Raw genomic sequence first — 16,095 nt, forward strand, 5'->3', positions numbered from 1 at the left:
TCATACGTTCCTGTCAGTCACTAATTACGCCTTTATCTGATTCAGCTGTGTCATGCGTTGCTATGGCGACGCCACAGCGGAGTGATATCCCAGTGATTTAACTACCGGACTACGTGTGCGGTTATACCAAAATAATGCACCAGCCAATCAGAATCAAGTATTCACCCAGACCATGGTATAAATGGATAATATTGTCTCACTCAATATCGTGGACCACATTCGCGAGACAAGTGTTTACCTGAAGCTCGAGGCAGAGCAGCATGGCGAGGAAGACGAAGCAGAGGCAGAGGAGGCAGATGGGGAGGCTGACCAGCCAGCGGAACAGCGCCCTCTTCCAGGGAGGGTAGTAAAACTCCTCACAGCCGGTGATGGGACTGCAGCGCTTCACCCCCTGAACACACAGCAAGGCCTTCGTTCTTCAGGTGGACGCACCACATGCAAAATCTACAGCTTTAAACCAGGTTACAATGCGGTTCCCTCGTCAAAGACAGACCTGGAGTAGCGTTTCACTACATTCACCCAGTTTGGAGTAATCCTTAATGTAGCTGTTTCTTCTTCTGCGGTGTCAGCGCTTCGTTCTGTACTTCCTGGATGAAGTTGCGTCATAGTCAAAAACCCCAAACTGTCCTCTACATTATCAAAGCCCACAACCCTACATTATATTGTGTTGTTCCGGCCAAGCTGAGGCTGTAAACTACGCTGTAAATCGATAATAAATCAATTATTCCTACAGCGGCCAGCAGAGGGAGCCGCAGTCAAAGTCTTCACCAGCTCTGATGCCTGTATCTTATTACAATTTAATTCAACATCATTTTAAATGATAAAACATGAAATGTCAATGCTGAGGCACCAAAAAAATGTTTTAAGTCTAATTTGAATCTCCATATTCAGGATATGTCCATTTTAATTTTAGTAAATGTTAATTTTTGCCGACTTGTACTGCAATTTTCTCACTAACCAAAAAAATAACAATTAAAATGTCAATTTTTTTTCCCTCCAGGTAACAAGATTCGTTGTTTGAGGACATGTTGCAACCAAAACAATAGCAGTTTTTATTTGCAAATTTTAAAGCAGTACTAAGTAACATATTTACCTTAATAAATCCTTTCCGTAGTCCCTGTGGGGGTAATACAAGTGTTTATGGGATGACTGGAGGGTCTTTCATCGCCCCCTGGTGTCTCTGGCCAGAAAACCATGTTTGCAACTTGACTGCCACCGGACCGGAGTCACCAATACACACTAATGGAATCACGAAGAAGAAGCTAACATGCTAACGGGCAAAGCTAACTGCGGGCTAACGTCACTTTAAACAGTATTTACAGCCAAGTTTGAGTGAAAAAAAATATTTCCATTGTATAATTGGATGCACAGTAACCCTCTCTCCCTTCGCCTTTCCTGTCAGCGTAGTATTTACTCTCCAAGACAATTAATAAATTCAAAAATCGTAACTTGCTACTACACCTGCAGTTGCGCTTATGGCAGTTACTTACTTAGCAGTTACTAAGTAAGTAACTGCTTACTTAGTAACTGCTTACTAAGTAAGCAGTTACTTAGTACTGCTTTAAATTGTAATTTTGATTTGATTTATTAGCATTTTTTTCACTTGTTTACAGTTTTGGCGACATCTAGTGGCAAAACAGCAACTTCACAACGCCACATGGTAAAACACGTCAAAAGAGTCAGTATATTTCATTTCACCGCTCTTAATCCACTCACCCTACCTACACTCTGCAGGTTTGTGTTGCCTCTCCATGTTTCCTTCACATTCAAAAGTGTCGCGCCCAACGTGGGGCTCGAACCCACGACCCTGAGATTAAGAGTCTCATGCTCTACCGACTGAGCTAGCCGGGCCTGACAGACTCCACTCTTTTGAGTCTTTTGAAAAGGGTCCCTCAAGGCCCCCTCCTCCTTCCAGTCTATTCACATGCCCCACAGCAGGAAGGACACAGGCAGTGGGGCAGGAGGGGCCGGAAAGGGGGGGCCGGCCCCTCTTTCTGAGAGGAGGGGGGGCCATGGGTCAAAGGAAGCGCAGCAAACTTTGGGAAACTGAAGCTCGTATTTCAGTGCATGGACCACCACGCCTTGAGCTGAAACAGAGCGGATGTCGCAATGTGTCAGAGTCTATCCAGGCAGTCAATGTAGCACTCGCCTTAACTACCAGCAACAACTCACATTTCTGTTTCTTTTTTGACTAAAATGCACCAGAAATGCACTTTGAATCACACCATTTGTAACACTTTTGGAGTATAGGTACAGTGTAATATGTTTATCAAACCTCCAGCCTTAATGGTCCCCTTATCGGTGCTGAGGAGTCAAGCTGATGCCATGCTAATGCTCTCTCCCTTACACAGTCTGGTTTATATTTGGATTCTAGATGTATAACAATTGTGTGCTTAAGTTAAAATGTAAATAATAAATCAGGTCCAAACATAGAGCAGTAAAATGTATATTTATTGCTTTTAAAGGGTCGATAAGAGCAGTAGTAATTCTTAAAGGGACTATACGGAGTTTAACCCCTTAACTCCCACCTGAACCGAGCACATTTTCTCCAGCTTTACCCCAGTCCAAAAGCTTCTGGAAAAAAGGTGTGAAAATAGCAACAAAACTGAGACGAAAACAAGGATGAAAATGTGAAAAAAGTGAGAAAAAATGGACGAAAAAGTGACAAAAAATGTACCAAAAAAATGACAAAAATTAACAAAAATTTGACAAAAAAGTGAGAAAAATTTGACGAAAAATTGAGAAAAAATGAATTTGACCAAAAAAATGAGAATAATTTGATGAAAAAGTGACAAAAAAGTCACGAAAATTTGACAAAAATGAGATGACTGAGTGATGAAAAAAAATCTGATGACATGAGGAAAAAGATCAATTTAGTTTTGTAGGTCTTAGCTTTCAAATGAGGTGTTGCACTGGCCGACAGGATTTGGGTAAAGCTGAACTGGAGAAAATGCTCTCGGTTCAGGCGAGAGTTAAGAGGTTAAAAATGTTAAAACTATGTATTTTCCTCCCCCTGCATGTTCCAGCCATGTCCTAATGTGTAGAATGAGCTCAGACCTGTTCACCACAACTGCCTCTAGAATCCTGCACTGTCACTCAGAAAGTTGTTACTTTGGGTCTGAAGTGCCGTCGTGCACGAGCTTAGAGAGACTGCAGTTACGCATAAGACCTGAGATGGCAGTAGTGAGTATAAAATGACCAACTTGCATGTAGCCCCCTTTAATGATTCCTAAGAATAGATTCACCAAATATAAAACTAGCATTCATTATGTGACCAAATCTTGAATTAAAGTGATAGTCTGGGGTCTAAATGTTTTACAGATTTGATCAAATGTGCAAAATCATCCACCTGGTCTTGCATTTTGATGTAAAGTAAGTAATAATGCATATAGATGATCATTGATTAGCTGCTAGCTAAGCAGAGTCTAGTATCCTCCCGTGTTGGCCAATGAGACGAGCTTTTCCTGTGAACCAGCCTGTCAGGTCCAATCAGGAGAGAGGGGGAGGAGCTTGATTATTTACGTTTGAAAATTCTGTTCCTGCTCACTCATTTAGCAAACTTACAGACTATCACTTTAAAAAGAAAAAAAAGAACACTGTTTCCATTAAAAGATTAAGATTGACAATAATTTCATTTATTTTTTTGTTGGCTAAAATGGAAACTGTCTCACCCTGAACTGCGGGCGCGGCTCCTCCAGGGACTCGGCAGGGGTGTCCAGCGTCCCCCACCTGTAGGCCAGCTCCGCCTCCCTCCTCTTCCACCGCTCCAGGAACAACGTGGCCCACACCACGTTGAACAGAGCGAACACCACGCAGCAGATGTCCTGGCTCGTCTGAGAACAAGAGGGAGGAAAAATACAGATGACCATCAATTCACGCCAGAGGAGAAAGATGTCTTTTCTCCTCTGGAAAATCGACTTTTTCAAGCTTTACATCATGTTATTATGTCATTCCCTCATTAAAAACATGCCTGAAGTGTTGCCTTGGCACATTCACGTATTTTTGATTAATCTGTAAAAACTCTGATGGCGGCCATTTTAGGGATAGGTTTGCCTGAGTCCTCCTAGGAACGCCCCCACCTCCTGGAGACGCCTCCGAGCTTTCGTCACCAGCCGAGTAACCAACCACTGCTCCTCAGCAGAACCCCCTCCCCACTGATGCCACAGACAGCGTGTGGAGGGGGCGTGTCGGAAAGGCTCAGAGGTTCTTAAAGAGACAGAGGCCTATTTCAAGACATTCACTACAGCCATTTTGAGAGAGACATTTTATACAAGGCAGTTATTTATTTTTTCTGCAGTTACCAACCAACAGCAGGTTTCGTCATCATTGTAGTGTGATATAGACTGGTGCTATGTGATTGAAAAAAGCATCATACCCTCTCTTTAAAGACTGACCATTTTGTGCCAATAAAGATCCCTTCAATCTAAAGACTTGGCCCAATACCATCATCTTATGAACACACAGGGAGTCTGGGAGCTCCGCCATAACATTTTAGATCAGTTGTCATTCATATCTGTTATTTTGGATGTCGAGCTCTCTATTGTGTACGATCATATTTGTCAAAATAATCTTGGGGAGGGCATTTGGCCTCTGGGAATTCCAGACATTAGCAACCCCTTAACTGGAGGAAACCGGATAGCCTTGTTATCTGATGGCTCCTTTATCTCTTTGAGTGATAAGGCAGCTATCAACTATTTCAGTACAGCACAGAAGTGAATGTGAAGAGGAAATGGTTTAGTATAAAACAACCTTACATGTAACAAACCTTACATAAACCCTGATTAAACAATACCAGTATGGCATCGGATTTTTTTTTTTTAGGTACTACAGGTTTCAAGAAAATTAAAGTTTAGCATGCACACTGTAAATTCCAACTCATTGCGCTTACTTGGAATAAGTTGTAAAGCCAATGCATAATTATCAAGCCCAATGTTAAGCCATGATTACTAGTAACGCTAGTATGATAAAGAGGGATTTCACAGTATTCATTACTTATGATACAAGTTCTGATTACTATGTTAGTACAGACAACTGGGAATTCCTAGTACTGATTACTTTTGTTACTTAAATATGGCCTTAACCTGTACTATTATTCTTAGTAAAGGTTACTGGAATATCCCTGTTCCCTTTATGGTTTATTTGTTATTCCCATTAATGAAGTTTTACAAATTTAGTACAAGATATAAATGTAATAAAGCAAAACGGTGTAAAATACTTTTACATGGGGGCAGTAGAGGGCACTGCGGAGGTTAGTGACAGCTACTAAAACCATGTATTGGATAAAGAGAAAAGCAAGTAAAGCCAATATGAAGCCTATATTATTCAAAACTGGCAAATCCTAGTAAATGGAACAGAATCTTATAATGGATACTTTAGAATGAGCGAGAGCACAACTGGACCACAAATAATCATTACTGGCATCATGTAAAGTTAGTCAGTACTTGCAAAACCCTGTTATTGGAACGGAAACATGTTGTTGTAAAATGGAAAAGCAATTAATCATAATTTTCTCTTGAAAATGTACTTCTTACATGGAATAGAGGGTAATTGCTGAAAAATTCAGGTCTCCTAGTATTTATAACATTTTATTTTTCATTTTAATTTCATTCCATTTTTTTTGACCACCACTAACTGTATTCATTCTACGTTCCCAGTTTTCCGGCATATAAAAACTAAAGTGAGGCTACAACTGTACCATTTTTAGCCCAGAAAAGCTTACAGAGCTAAAAGAACACCTGGGAGTCGTGTCTTGTGCTGCAATATCCACACTCGCACGGTTTGTTTGCCTCACATATTCAACTGGACCAATTTTCCCCAAACAAAAATCTAATTATACTCTAATTCTACTGCGGCCACAATCACATTACACAGACATGCAAAGAGGAGACAGCGACGGCAGCTGCTGTAATCTCGGTGTTCGTACCTGGTCGGCCTCAGCCAGGATCCACAGCAGGAAGCCGATGACCGCAGGGTACAGCATGGAGTTAGTGTAGAAGCCCAGCCAGGCAAAGTACATGGCAATCTTCACCCCGAAGTAGTCACAGATGTCATCTAGGAAACATCAGAGTCACATTTATGTAGAACCCTTGTGTTTGCAGAAGTTCATCCCACAGTATTTTTTTCTCATTGACACTTCCAAAAATGTTAGGTGAGTTAGAAGTGGTCCTAAAGTTTGTTGTAATATTAACCTCTTAACTCCCGCCTGAACCGAGAGGATCTTTTTCCTCACGTCATCAGATTTTTTTGTTTGGTATTCAACTAATTTTTGTCACATTTTTGTAATTTTTTTTGTGACATTTTTTGTGACATTTTTTGTGACATTTTTGTCATATTTTTTGTCATATTTTTTGTCATTTTTTCGTCAATTTTTGTATCACATTTTTGTCATTTTTTGTCACTTTTTTGTCATATTTTTCTAATTTTTTCTGTCACATTTTGTCACATTTTTTGTCAATTGTTTGTCATTTTTTCGTCAATTTTTGTATCACATTTTTGTAATTTTTTTGTCACATTTTTGTAATTTTGTATCAATTTTTTGTCACATTTTTTGTCATATTTTTTGTCATTTTTTCGTCAATTTTTTATCACATTTTTGTCATTTTTTTGTCAAATTTTGTCACATTTTTTGTCTTTTTTTTTAATCAAATTTTTTTCATTTTTTGTCACATTTTGTCACATTTTTGTAATTTTTTATCAATTTTTTGTAATTTTTTTGTAATTTTTTTGTCACATTTTTTGTCACATTTTTTGTCACATTTTTTGTCACATTTTTTGTCATTTTTTTGTCAATTTTTTATCACATTTTTGTCATTTTTTTGTCACATTTTGTCACATTTTTTGTCTTTTTTTTTAATCAAATTTTTGTCATTTTTTGTCACATTTTGTCACATTTTTGTAATTTTTTTTGTCAATTTCTCGTGACATTTTTGTGTCATTTTCGCCAATTTTTCCCCACTTTTTTGTCACGTTTCCGTCATTGTTTTCGTCTCAGTTTTGTTGCTATTTTCACAGCTTTTTTTCCAGAAGCTTTTGGACTGGGGTAAAGCCAAACTGGAGAAAAATGTGCTCGGTTCAGGTGGGAGTTAAGGGGTTAAGGCACTACAATTGTTAACCTTGGTCTTGGAATGTATTGTAGTAAAACTTAAAAAGACTTGTGATACTAAATGAATCTTAAAACAAGGAAAATTCTTGATTTACTTACACAAGCACAAATGACTGACATTAACACTGTTCTAGCATTGTGCCCTCGTTAAAAACACAGTCCAAATAGTATTTCGCTATGAGGGCGCTCCATGTCACTCAGAAATCCTGCCTTTTCTTTTAACACAGACATTGTTTCAATACTTAAAACCCAAAGTATCAATGCTTTTTTGGGAAAGTCAGTAAAAGAATGAGGTGTTACTGTTCGTACCGATGGGCTGGCACTCACAGACCGCCTGGACCCAGGACGTCATCAGCTGGTTGAGGATCCGCTCTTCATGGAGGGGGAACATCTGGTGGATCACTCCTCTGGCCACGAGCTCTGGAACTGCACAGGAACTTCATTTTAGGAATCTCTCAGAAAGCTGTGAAAGTGAAAACGTCAGAATACTGCATACTGATTGGTTGTCCCTCCAGGAAGTGGATGTTGTGGAGCACCTCCCCTTGCTTGGCTCGCAGGTTGTCCAGCCAGTACTTGATGATGCTCTGACGCTCCTGAGGACAGTTTGGGTTAAACAACACATCTTTCCATCAGAGACTTTGCTGTTATCTTCTGTATACAGAGCTAACAGGCAAACGATGCTTCCAGAGGTCATGGTATATTATATTTTTGATATTTGATCTCCTAAGTACCACCAGACTTGGATCAACATCAAATCAGGACTAAAGTGGACATAAAATCGATCCAAATTGGACTAAATTATGTCTAGACTGGGTGTATATATATATATTGTAGCAATTGGGCCCGACTGAGATGGGTTTTTTGGGAAATTTTCTGGAAACGTCCTTGAAAAACTGCCCAAATGCTTAAAGGTGCATTATGCAACTTTTTACGCTGATATTCAAAGTTGATATTTACACATATTTGACCTTGTAGAGGCCCAGTGGCTAGTAGAGTAGTCAGCAAGGGGCCTTATTTTCCATCACAGCGCTCCAGGATCAATTGTTAGGAAAGTTTTCACTGCTCTCACCAGAAAACCTACAAAAGAATTGATCCTGATGCGTTGCAGGGACCACTGTGATGGAAAATAATACGCTAACCACTCACACAGCTGCTGGGTCACTCACTACAAGGCCAAATACGCAGGAATATCAACTTTTTTTCTTGCTTAAAACGTTGCGTAATGCACCTTTAAATAAACATTTCATTCTCGCATGTCTTTGTTGAATGAACAATTAACCTCTTAACTCCCGCCTGAACCGAAAGGATCTTTTTCCCTCACGTCATCAGATTCTTCTTCCATCATTTTTTTGTTGGGTGTTCAACTCATTTTTATCACATTTTTGTAATTTTTTTTATCACATTTTTGTAATTTTTTGTTATTTTTTAGTCAAATTTTTGCATTTTTTTTTTTCAAATTTTCATCACATTTTTGTAATTTTTTTAATCACATTTTTGTAATTTTTTTAATCACATTTTTGTAATTTTTTTTGTACTTTTTTTGTCACATTTTTGTCATTATTGGGTCACATTTTTTGTCAATTTCTTGTGACATTTTTGCCACATTTTCATCAATTTTTCGTCACTTTTTTGTCAATGTTTTCTCACTTTTTTCTCACATTTCCATCATTGTTCTCGTCTCAGTTTTGTTGCTCTTTTCACAGATTTTTTTCCAGAAGCTTTTGGATTGGGGTAAAGCCAAACTGGAGAAAATGTGCTCGGTTCAGGTGGGAGGTGAGGGGTCAAAGAAAAAGCTTCCCATTCATTTTGTTTCTGAACCTAAAAAGATGCATTTTGAGTAATGTCCAGTGATCGAGATCTTGAGCCAGGAACTTTGGTCAGGAGCATCTTACATGGAGAACGAACCTAATGTGCATGTTTTTGGGAGGGGTAAACAAAGACAGCAGTACCAATGATCAACTACTGCGCTCCTGCCTCTGACCTGCGAGGTGAAGAAGCACAGCTCGCTCTCGATGTTCTCGTAGATGTTGTCCTCGTCGCAGGTGAAGCGCCTCATGCCTCCGCCGAAGTGTGGCTTCACGGCTTTGTGCATGCCCATCTGCTCGGCCCCGCGCAGCAGGCTGAGGGCAGGCCGCGGGAACAAGCACACACGAGCAGACGGATTAACATGGCGGCACAGATGTTCCACAGATTAAATACATACAGCCAGGCTAAGTGAGAGGAGCCGCTTCTCTGGCGTTTACTCACTAATACCAACATAATGTGAGCCATTTCTCCACTCGTGCAACACAAAGGAGCAAAAATACTTAGATAGAGTTGTATTTCTGGAAACTGGCATCACTGCTCATTATAACGGGATAACCGGGGACAATAACTCAAGAAAGCATGCCGAAAGATAAGATATGGCTTAGAAAAACAATCAAGCAATGCAAAAAATGAACCAAAAAAAAAAAGTTGAATCTGGAAGTCCGTTTATTTGACCAACTTAAACAAGGGATTCCTAGTTTGAATAAATCTTTCATACGTATCTTCTCAAGCTTAAGAAAATATAAAACATCCCTAAGTCAGTGGGCAAAGGAGGTAGGCTGAGGAGATTTCCATTTTAACAAAATCACCCTCCGAACAAAAAGGGTCATAAAAGCAAGAGAATTTGCCGTGTGAAGTGGAGGGGGAAGACGGTCCAACAGATATTACAAACAAAGCACTCAAGGGCTTTGGGTCTATTGTCCGGCCAATCACTTTAGAAATAATACTAAACATTTCAGTCCAATAATTCAATAATTGTGGACAAAACATGTGTATGGCATTCCTCGAGTATACTGGCATCTGTCACCCGTCGTCGAGACATTAGGATAGATTTTGGATAAGCGAGATTTTGTGTAGTAGACTCATTGCAGAAGTAGGGATGTCACGGTAACCGGTGTAGCGGTAAACCTCGGTAAAAATTTTGACGGTGAAAATGACCGTCTTGTTTTGTGTTTTTATTATTATCTCGGTGAATTATCGCACCCGCGGTGTAGGCACGGTGAGCCTCACCAGCCACCGTCTCATCTGCTGCAGTTTCCGCGCATGCGCACTTTGTTGTTTGCAACCCAAACAAAACTTTCTCGAAGCTGGAATCATGTCCGACACGACAGCAAAGGATCTGTCAGCCTCAGAGTTCAGTTTGTGGAGCGTGCAGGAAAAAGTGTCTCCAAATGCAGCAATACTTCGAACCTCTGACTCTCCTGCGTGACCGTCTCCCACAGCTCTATAGCAGTAAGTTAACGCAGTTTTATGAATTTAATAATGATGGCATTTTCCCAAATCTGCAAAGTGAAAGCTCACTGGAAGGACAACAACAGTTTTCCTGATATAGAAGGTTTATCTTCGGTTCTGACGCTATAATAGTACATGTAATACCCTCAAAACGATCAACAACACATAGTATAACACATATATAGTTCCTTTACTTTGATGAGAAAAGGCTTTGTCTGTATTTTTTTATGTAACAAGCACAGTTAAACTTTTTTGAAATGATTTCAGTTTGTGTAGGACTATCAATGCTTTCTGAACATATTAACACACATTTTAAAAAAATACCGCGATAATACCGAAAACCGTGATAATTTTGGTCACAATAACCGTGAGGTAAATTTTTCATACCGTGACAGCCCTATGCAGAAGTTGTATAAGACATTGTCAAATTGCCCCACATAAGAAAATATTAGGGTTTTTTCTGGAGTTCGGCTTCCACCTTTCCCCGACAGTCAGAGTACCTCTGGGGGACAGCCACGTGACCAAAATAAGTCGGGGATGGAATCACAAAGCGTCCGTCTAAACTCTTTAGAATCTGCTTCATGGAAACTAACACCGTCTGACTGTTGCAGCTGAACCTCAGGCTTGACAATTCTGATCAGTGACATCGATCTATCAAATTCCAGAGACATGATGACCAGTCCAGCCCAGATTGTATTAGAGGTTTTAAATCATGTCGGAGATATCAGCATAAAATCACTTAGCTGCTTCCCAAATATGCCTTAAGAGCCTCACACACTTTACGACTGTACACGTGAGCAAAACTGTGTCAAGGAGTGAACTGGACGGGCCACTACAGAAAACTGTGTTGATTTCCTTTCACTAAGGATGCTAAATGAATGTATTCTTCTACAAGACACTAGATTGACGACACCAGCTTTGAAAGAGAACACAGAGAACTTTGAATCATGACTTACTTCTCAAAGGAGGTGGTGATGAAGAAGGCGTGGGCCTGGGTGTGCTTGTGCTGCCGGATCTGGATGTTGACCTGAGGAACCCCCACTCGGATCTGATTCAACAACCACAGCAAAGTGTGGTCGTCGATGGAATCTGCAGCAAATGGAGGATTTAGTCGACCGTGCATGTTTTGGTTTTTTGTAGGTTGATTGGAAAATCCGGACCACCCATCATCCAAACGCAGAGGCAAGATGCCAACTTCCAGAGGTGGGAGTAAGTCACTAAATGCAAGTCTCAAGTAAGTCCAAGTCAATCGGTCATGGGGTCAAGTCAAGTCAAGTCATAGCTTTTGTCAAGTCAAGTCAAGTCAAGTCTTGCTTTAGCCGGAAAGTCACCTCAAGTCACAAACGCCAGCGTGTCTACTGTTCATGTGTTTAATCTTGAAAATAACAAGTGCTTTCTCAAGATACCGTCATTTTGAAAATTTAGGCTAAAATCAAACTTTTAAAAACTCATGCATTTGGATTTAAAGTCTAATTAATATTTAAACGCCACAACATTCAAAATATATGTATTATAAATAAACAGTCTATGTACAAAATTGTTGGCACAGCATTTTAAGGAAGGGGGCCCGGGGGGGGCGACTTAAAAAATATGAAATATAGTATTTTAAATATGAGCTGCTTTTCCCTGCAGTCTGAAAGATAAATATAAAACAATATTTTTATTTTTGTTAGTTTCTGGCAGTTTTTCTGTCAGTGGTGCCCCTGTAATGCCCCAGCCCCTGTATACTCGGATTTGCCCCTGCTCAAAATAGATTCCGCGTAGCCTTCAGTCCCGCTGTCACTGGGCTCTGTGCGGATGCGTAAACTAGCCTCTAAATGCTGTAAACTTTGTGTGAACGCCTTAAAACACCGAAAAGCCCCCAAGATTTCTGTTGATTAATCAGCTCTTACGCATCGTCGTTCTAGAGGCTCCGTCTGCGCTGTAAGTACAGTCCATTGTTTGAAACATTTTCCTGTCCGTAAATCTCCACCTCTTCACTCTGTTTAGAAAACTTTTAATGCACGTATTTCGACGTCGTATTTCCTCCTGCCTTTTCCCGCTGTATTGATTAGAAGTGCTGTGTCGGGAAACCGAACACGCATGTGGCTAATAACCATAATGTAAACATAGATGCGCCGCTTTTACGCAATGAATCCTGATCTTTCAAGAGTTTCACTCAAATAAATAATAACTATAAAGTCACAGCGAGTCATTGAGAGTCATTGGCCTCAAGTCCAAGTTAAGTCTCGAGTCACAAACAGCAAGTCCCAAGTCAAGTCAAGTCTTTTTGCAGCTTTGGTCAAGTAAGTCTCAAGTCCCGAAAATTGCAACTCGAGTCTGACTCGAGTCAAGTCATGTGACTCGAGTCTCCCACCTCTGCCAACTTCACACAGAAAGGTACAATGTCCAGGAATCAAACCTGGGGCCTTCTTGTTGAGAGTCCAACAAATTCAACTACTGTGACAAGTTTCATCAACTGTTTAAATCTGTTCTCCTTTTTTTTTAAGTATTAATGTCAGTCTCCGATCACATATGCAGACACTAGGGTGAAGTCTAATGAGGACATAACAGCTTGTACTGGACAGAGCATAATGGGTGAAAAATGCTTCCTCATGCACGCTTGAGGGCAGCGCAATGTGGAAAAATGTCTTTTGCAAGGTTTCTGACAGCGATGATGTTGCAGTTAGATCATGAATTCATGCTCTGCCTGTCCAGTATTATACCATACGCTGAGAAAGACATGCTGGCGTAGACTGGACTGTACCTGGGAAAGTCATGAGGATGTCACAGTTCTCCGTAGGCACCATCTTGAGCCAGGACTTGCGGGACATGATGTAATGTCGGGCCTGCAGCAGACGCTTCCCAAACAGTTTATCTGAAAACACATAAAACATACAGGGGAAAGTGAATGATAGTGGCAATGTTAGTGAGACATGCTAACTCTGTCGCTAGCTACTAGAAAGGCTTGATACACCTGTTTAAATAGGCTACAGAATGATAACCTGCTGGCTAAAATAAAAGTACATGAGACATACCTGCATGAGTATAACCTCATTAGCATGTGTTCTTAAAAGCTAGCTACTTTGTTTTTGCCTTCTGTAAAGGGAACTCTAAACCAAGTCTTATGTAGGCTAACGTACTGCCACATTATAACACCTTTGTAAATGCTGTGTAATGAAAATACCATATACAAAACTGAAGAATAGAGTTCGGGAAATTCCACATTACCATGGAGATCCGCCATTTTTGCAGCTGTTAGCATCCATTTCCATTGACTAACATTAGCTAAAAACAGTATAAAAAGTGGAGAAAGAAGCCGTGGAAAAACTCTTTTAGCTGCTGAGCTACTGCTGGTAAATACATCTAACACACTGTGGTGTCCAAGTGTTTTAACTTTTAAAATCTCCATTAGTTTACAATTCCTGCTAATCCCATAATGCTTAGCGATATGACATCACATTCTCGAACTCTATGAAAGGCACAAGCTGTGAAAGGCTAATGTTGCTAACACAGTTTTGCCCTGAGTGGGCGGGTTTTGCATTTAATAACATTGCTGACACGTCCATATGAATGTACTAATTTGAAAAAAATATTTATCTTGTTCACAACTAACCTCAGACTCAGTTATCAGAGGCTCAATCATAAGTTTAAGTAAATATTCTAGAAAGTCTTTCTGTGTTTTAAAGGGTAGAACATGCTAGTGGGTAGCTTAGCTAAAAGCTGCAGCTCCGCCTCTCTGGACTACAAATTATAAAAAACATTTCTACTAAGCTAACTAATTTGTATTCAATATCAATAACAGTGATGTAAAACAATGTTTAAATTTTTAAATCATTTTAGACATTAAAACATTTAAGACAATAAAGTGCGAAGAATTAGCACTGCACATGTGCAGTAGGGGGCGATACCAAATCGATACAATACCGATACATTTGGGGTCATTTTTCTCAATACCGTTACCGGTCATTTTATATGGGCGAATGTATTTCAATCAATACATTTCTAAAACTGGTTATTTTATCAAATTAATAGGTAAATTAAAATTATATTACTTTAACTGGTTAATTAAACGATGTTAATGTGAAATTTAATACATAAACAAAGGACTGTTGTGGCTCAGAACAAAGATGTAAATCGTCCTTTTATGTTTAATATTGCTGCCACGCCTTCTTTTTACATATGCAAATTAGTATCGATACTTTTTGCCCAATATCGATGCTAAAAGTAGCCGTTTGGTATCGATATATTGATATATTGATATTGTGGTATCGATCCGCCCATCCCTAATGCGCAGTCATGGTTTTGCCGACAATTATGCCCAAATTATTTTAATAGTAGCCATCAGCCATTCCAGATTGATATTTGCTTGTACCATTCTAAACCGAACCATCAATGTTCTGGACTGAGTGTCCAAAATAAATAACGATGTTGAGTTTCCTGTGAAATCACCTGCATATATCCTCCATACACCTGGAGACCTTAACATTGACAATAATATCTGTGTCAAGGTAGCAATGTAGCATCAACTCCTGCTAACAACAAAAAGTAAAGAAGTTAAACCATTTTGAAGATGGTTGGTGTCGTCTCTGTCACTTTGACAATAGAAGCGAGGGTCCTGAATTGCATCAAGTTTGGAGCTCGGAAAACCTGCTAGTCGTGCTATTCCCAAAAGCAAGGGCAAAGTGCTGCTGATTCTGAAGCAAGAGTACCGCTATTACAGGGACATACTGAAAGAGGCCAAATAATAGCTTCATGAAGGCTATTCGAGCTGCATCGCATCAATGACTATGCGCTGCCAGAAATCGAGCATTTGGGTAGAGAATCAACGCCGTACGTGGCAACAAGCCTGGCCTCAGAACCAAACACTTTCATCAAGTCCCTTTGTCAGTTTCAGAGAGTGGTGCACCAGCTTCCTGCTTCTTTCACACATAAGTTTATTGTCTGCGCTGACCAAGTCTCAGTATGCCAGGCGCCACGCAGAACTGGTCTCTTCACAGTTGGCAGCGTTTTATATTTGACACTTTTGCTAGCATTTTCAAACCGGGACACAATTCTGCAGCATTAGCATCACTTTTTTGTCTGGTTTGACATTTAGCGAAACACCGTGGAGAAGGATCAGTTTATCGAAATGAGGACTTAACCAGAAATGATAATGAATCTAGCAGAAAACACAGCTTTGAGGTCAACGTATCATGCATAATTGTGGCTTATGAAGCGGCTTTGTGGGCACCCTTACATTTTACATTTTATAATTTAAAGGTGCATCATGCAACTTTTTATGTGAGGCGAAAAAAACTTGATATTTGTGCATAATCTAACTTTGTGTGACCCAACGCTCCAGGGTCAATTGTTTTGTAGGTTTTTAGCAGTAAAAACCTTCCAGAAGCTGTCAAAACAATTGACCCAGAAGCCACTGTGATGGATAGCAAAGGCAGATTTTTTTTCCCCACATCTGAAGTTCCATAATGCGCCTTTAAAGTTGTTTTATGCAACTTTTTATGTGAAAAAGAAAAGAGATAATATTAGAGCAGTTTTTTTAATGGTGTTTTTAAAGCAGTACTAAGTAACTCTTCCCCCTAGAGGCCATAAGCGCAACTGCAGGTGTAGTAGCAAGTTAAGATTTTTTAACTTATTAATTGTCTTGGAGAGTAAATACTACGCTGACAGGAAAGGCGAAGGGAGAGAGTGTTACTGTGCATCCAATTATACAATGGAAATATTTTTTTTCACTCAAACTTGGCTGTAAATACTGT

General features: G+C 39.8%; 1 protein-coding gene and 1 long non-coding RNA gene across 2 annotated transcripts in view; one reads left to right on the top strand and one right to left on the bottom strand.

The window, feature by feature from the left end:
- LOC306973284 overlaps positions 1–16,095 on the top strand; it is a 547,876-nt gene that overhangs the window by 342,719 nt on the left and 189,062 nt on the right. The gene's annotated exons all lie outside the window — the stretch shown is intronic.
- LOC306973279 (anoctamin-8-like) overlaps positions 1–16,095 on the bottom strand; it is a 35,585-nt gene that overhangs the window by 14,025 nt on the left and 5,465 nt on the right. The window contains exons 2-9 of the mRNA XM_079570190.1: positions 13,107–13,217; positions 11,317–11,449; positions 9,084–9,222; positions 7,599–7,695; positions 7,412–7,528; positions 5,924–6,051; positions 3,672–3,833; positions 239–391 (exon numbers count right to left, since the gene is read on the bottom strand). Coding sequence (XP_079426316.1) covers positions 239–391; positions 3,672–3,833; positions 5,924–6,051; positions 7,412–7,528; positions 7,599–7,695; positions 9,084–9,222; positions 11,317–11,449; positions 13,107–13,217 — 1,040 coding nt within the window. The remainder of the gene's footprint in view (positions 1–238; positions 392–3,671; positions 3,834–5,923; positions 6,052–7,411; positions 7,529–7,598; positions 7,696–9,083; positions 9,223–11,316; positions 11,450–13,106; positions 13,218–16,095) is intronic.

The sequence above is a fragment of the Gobius niger genome (assembly GCF_951799975.1).
Source record: "Gobius niger genome assembly, chromosome: 13".
Classification (NCBI taxonomy): domain Eukaryota; kingdom Metazoa; phylum Chordata; class Actinopteri; order Gobiiformes; family Gobiidae; genus Gobius; species Gobius niger.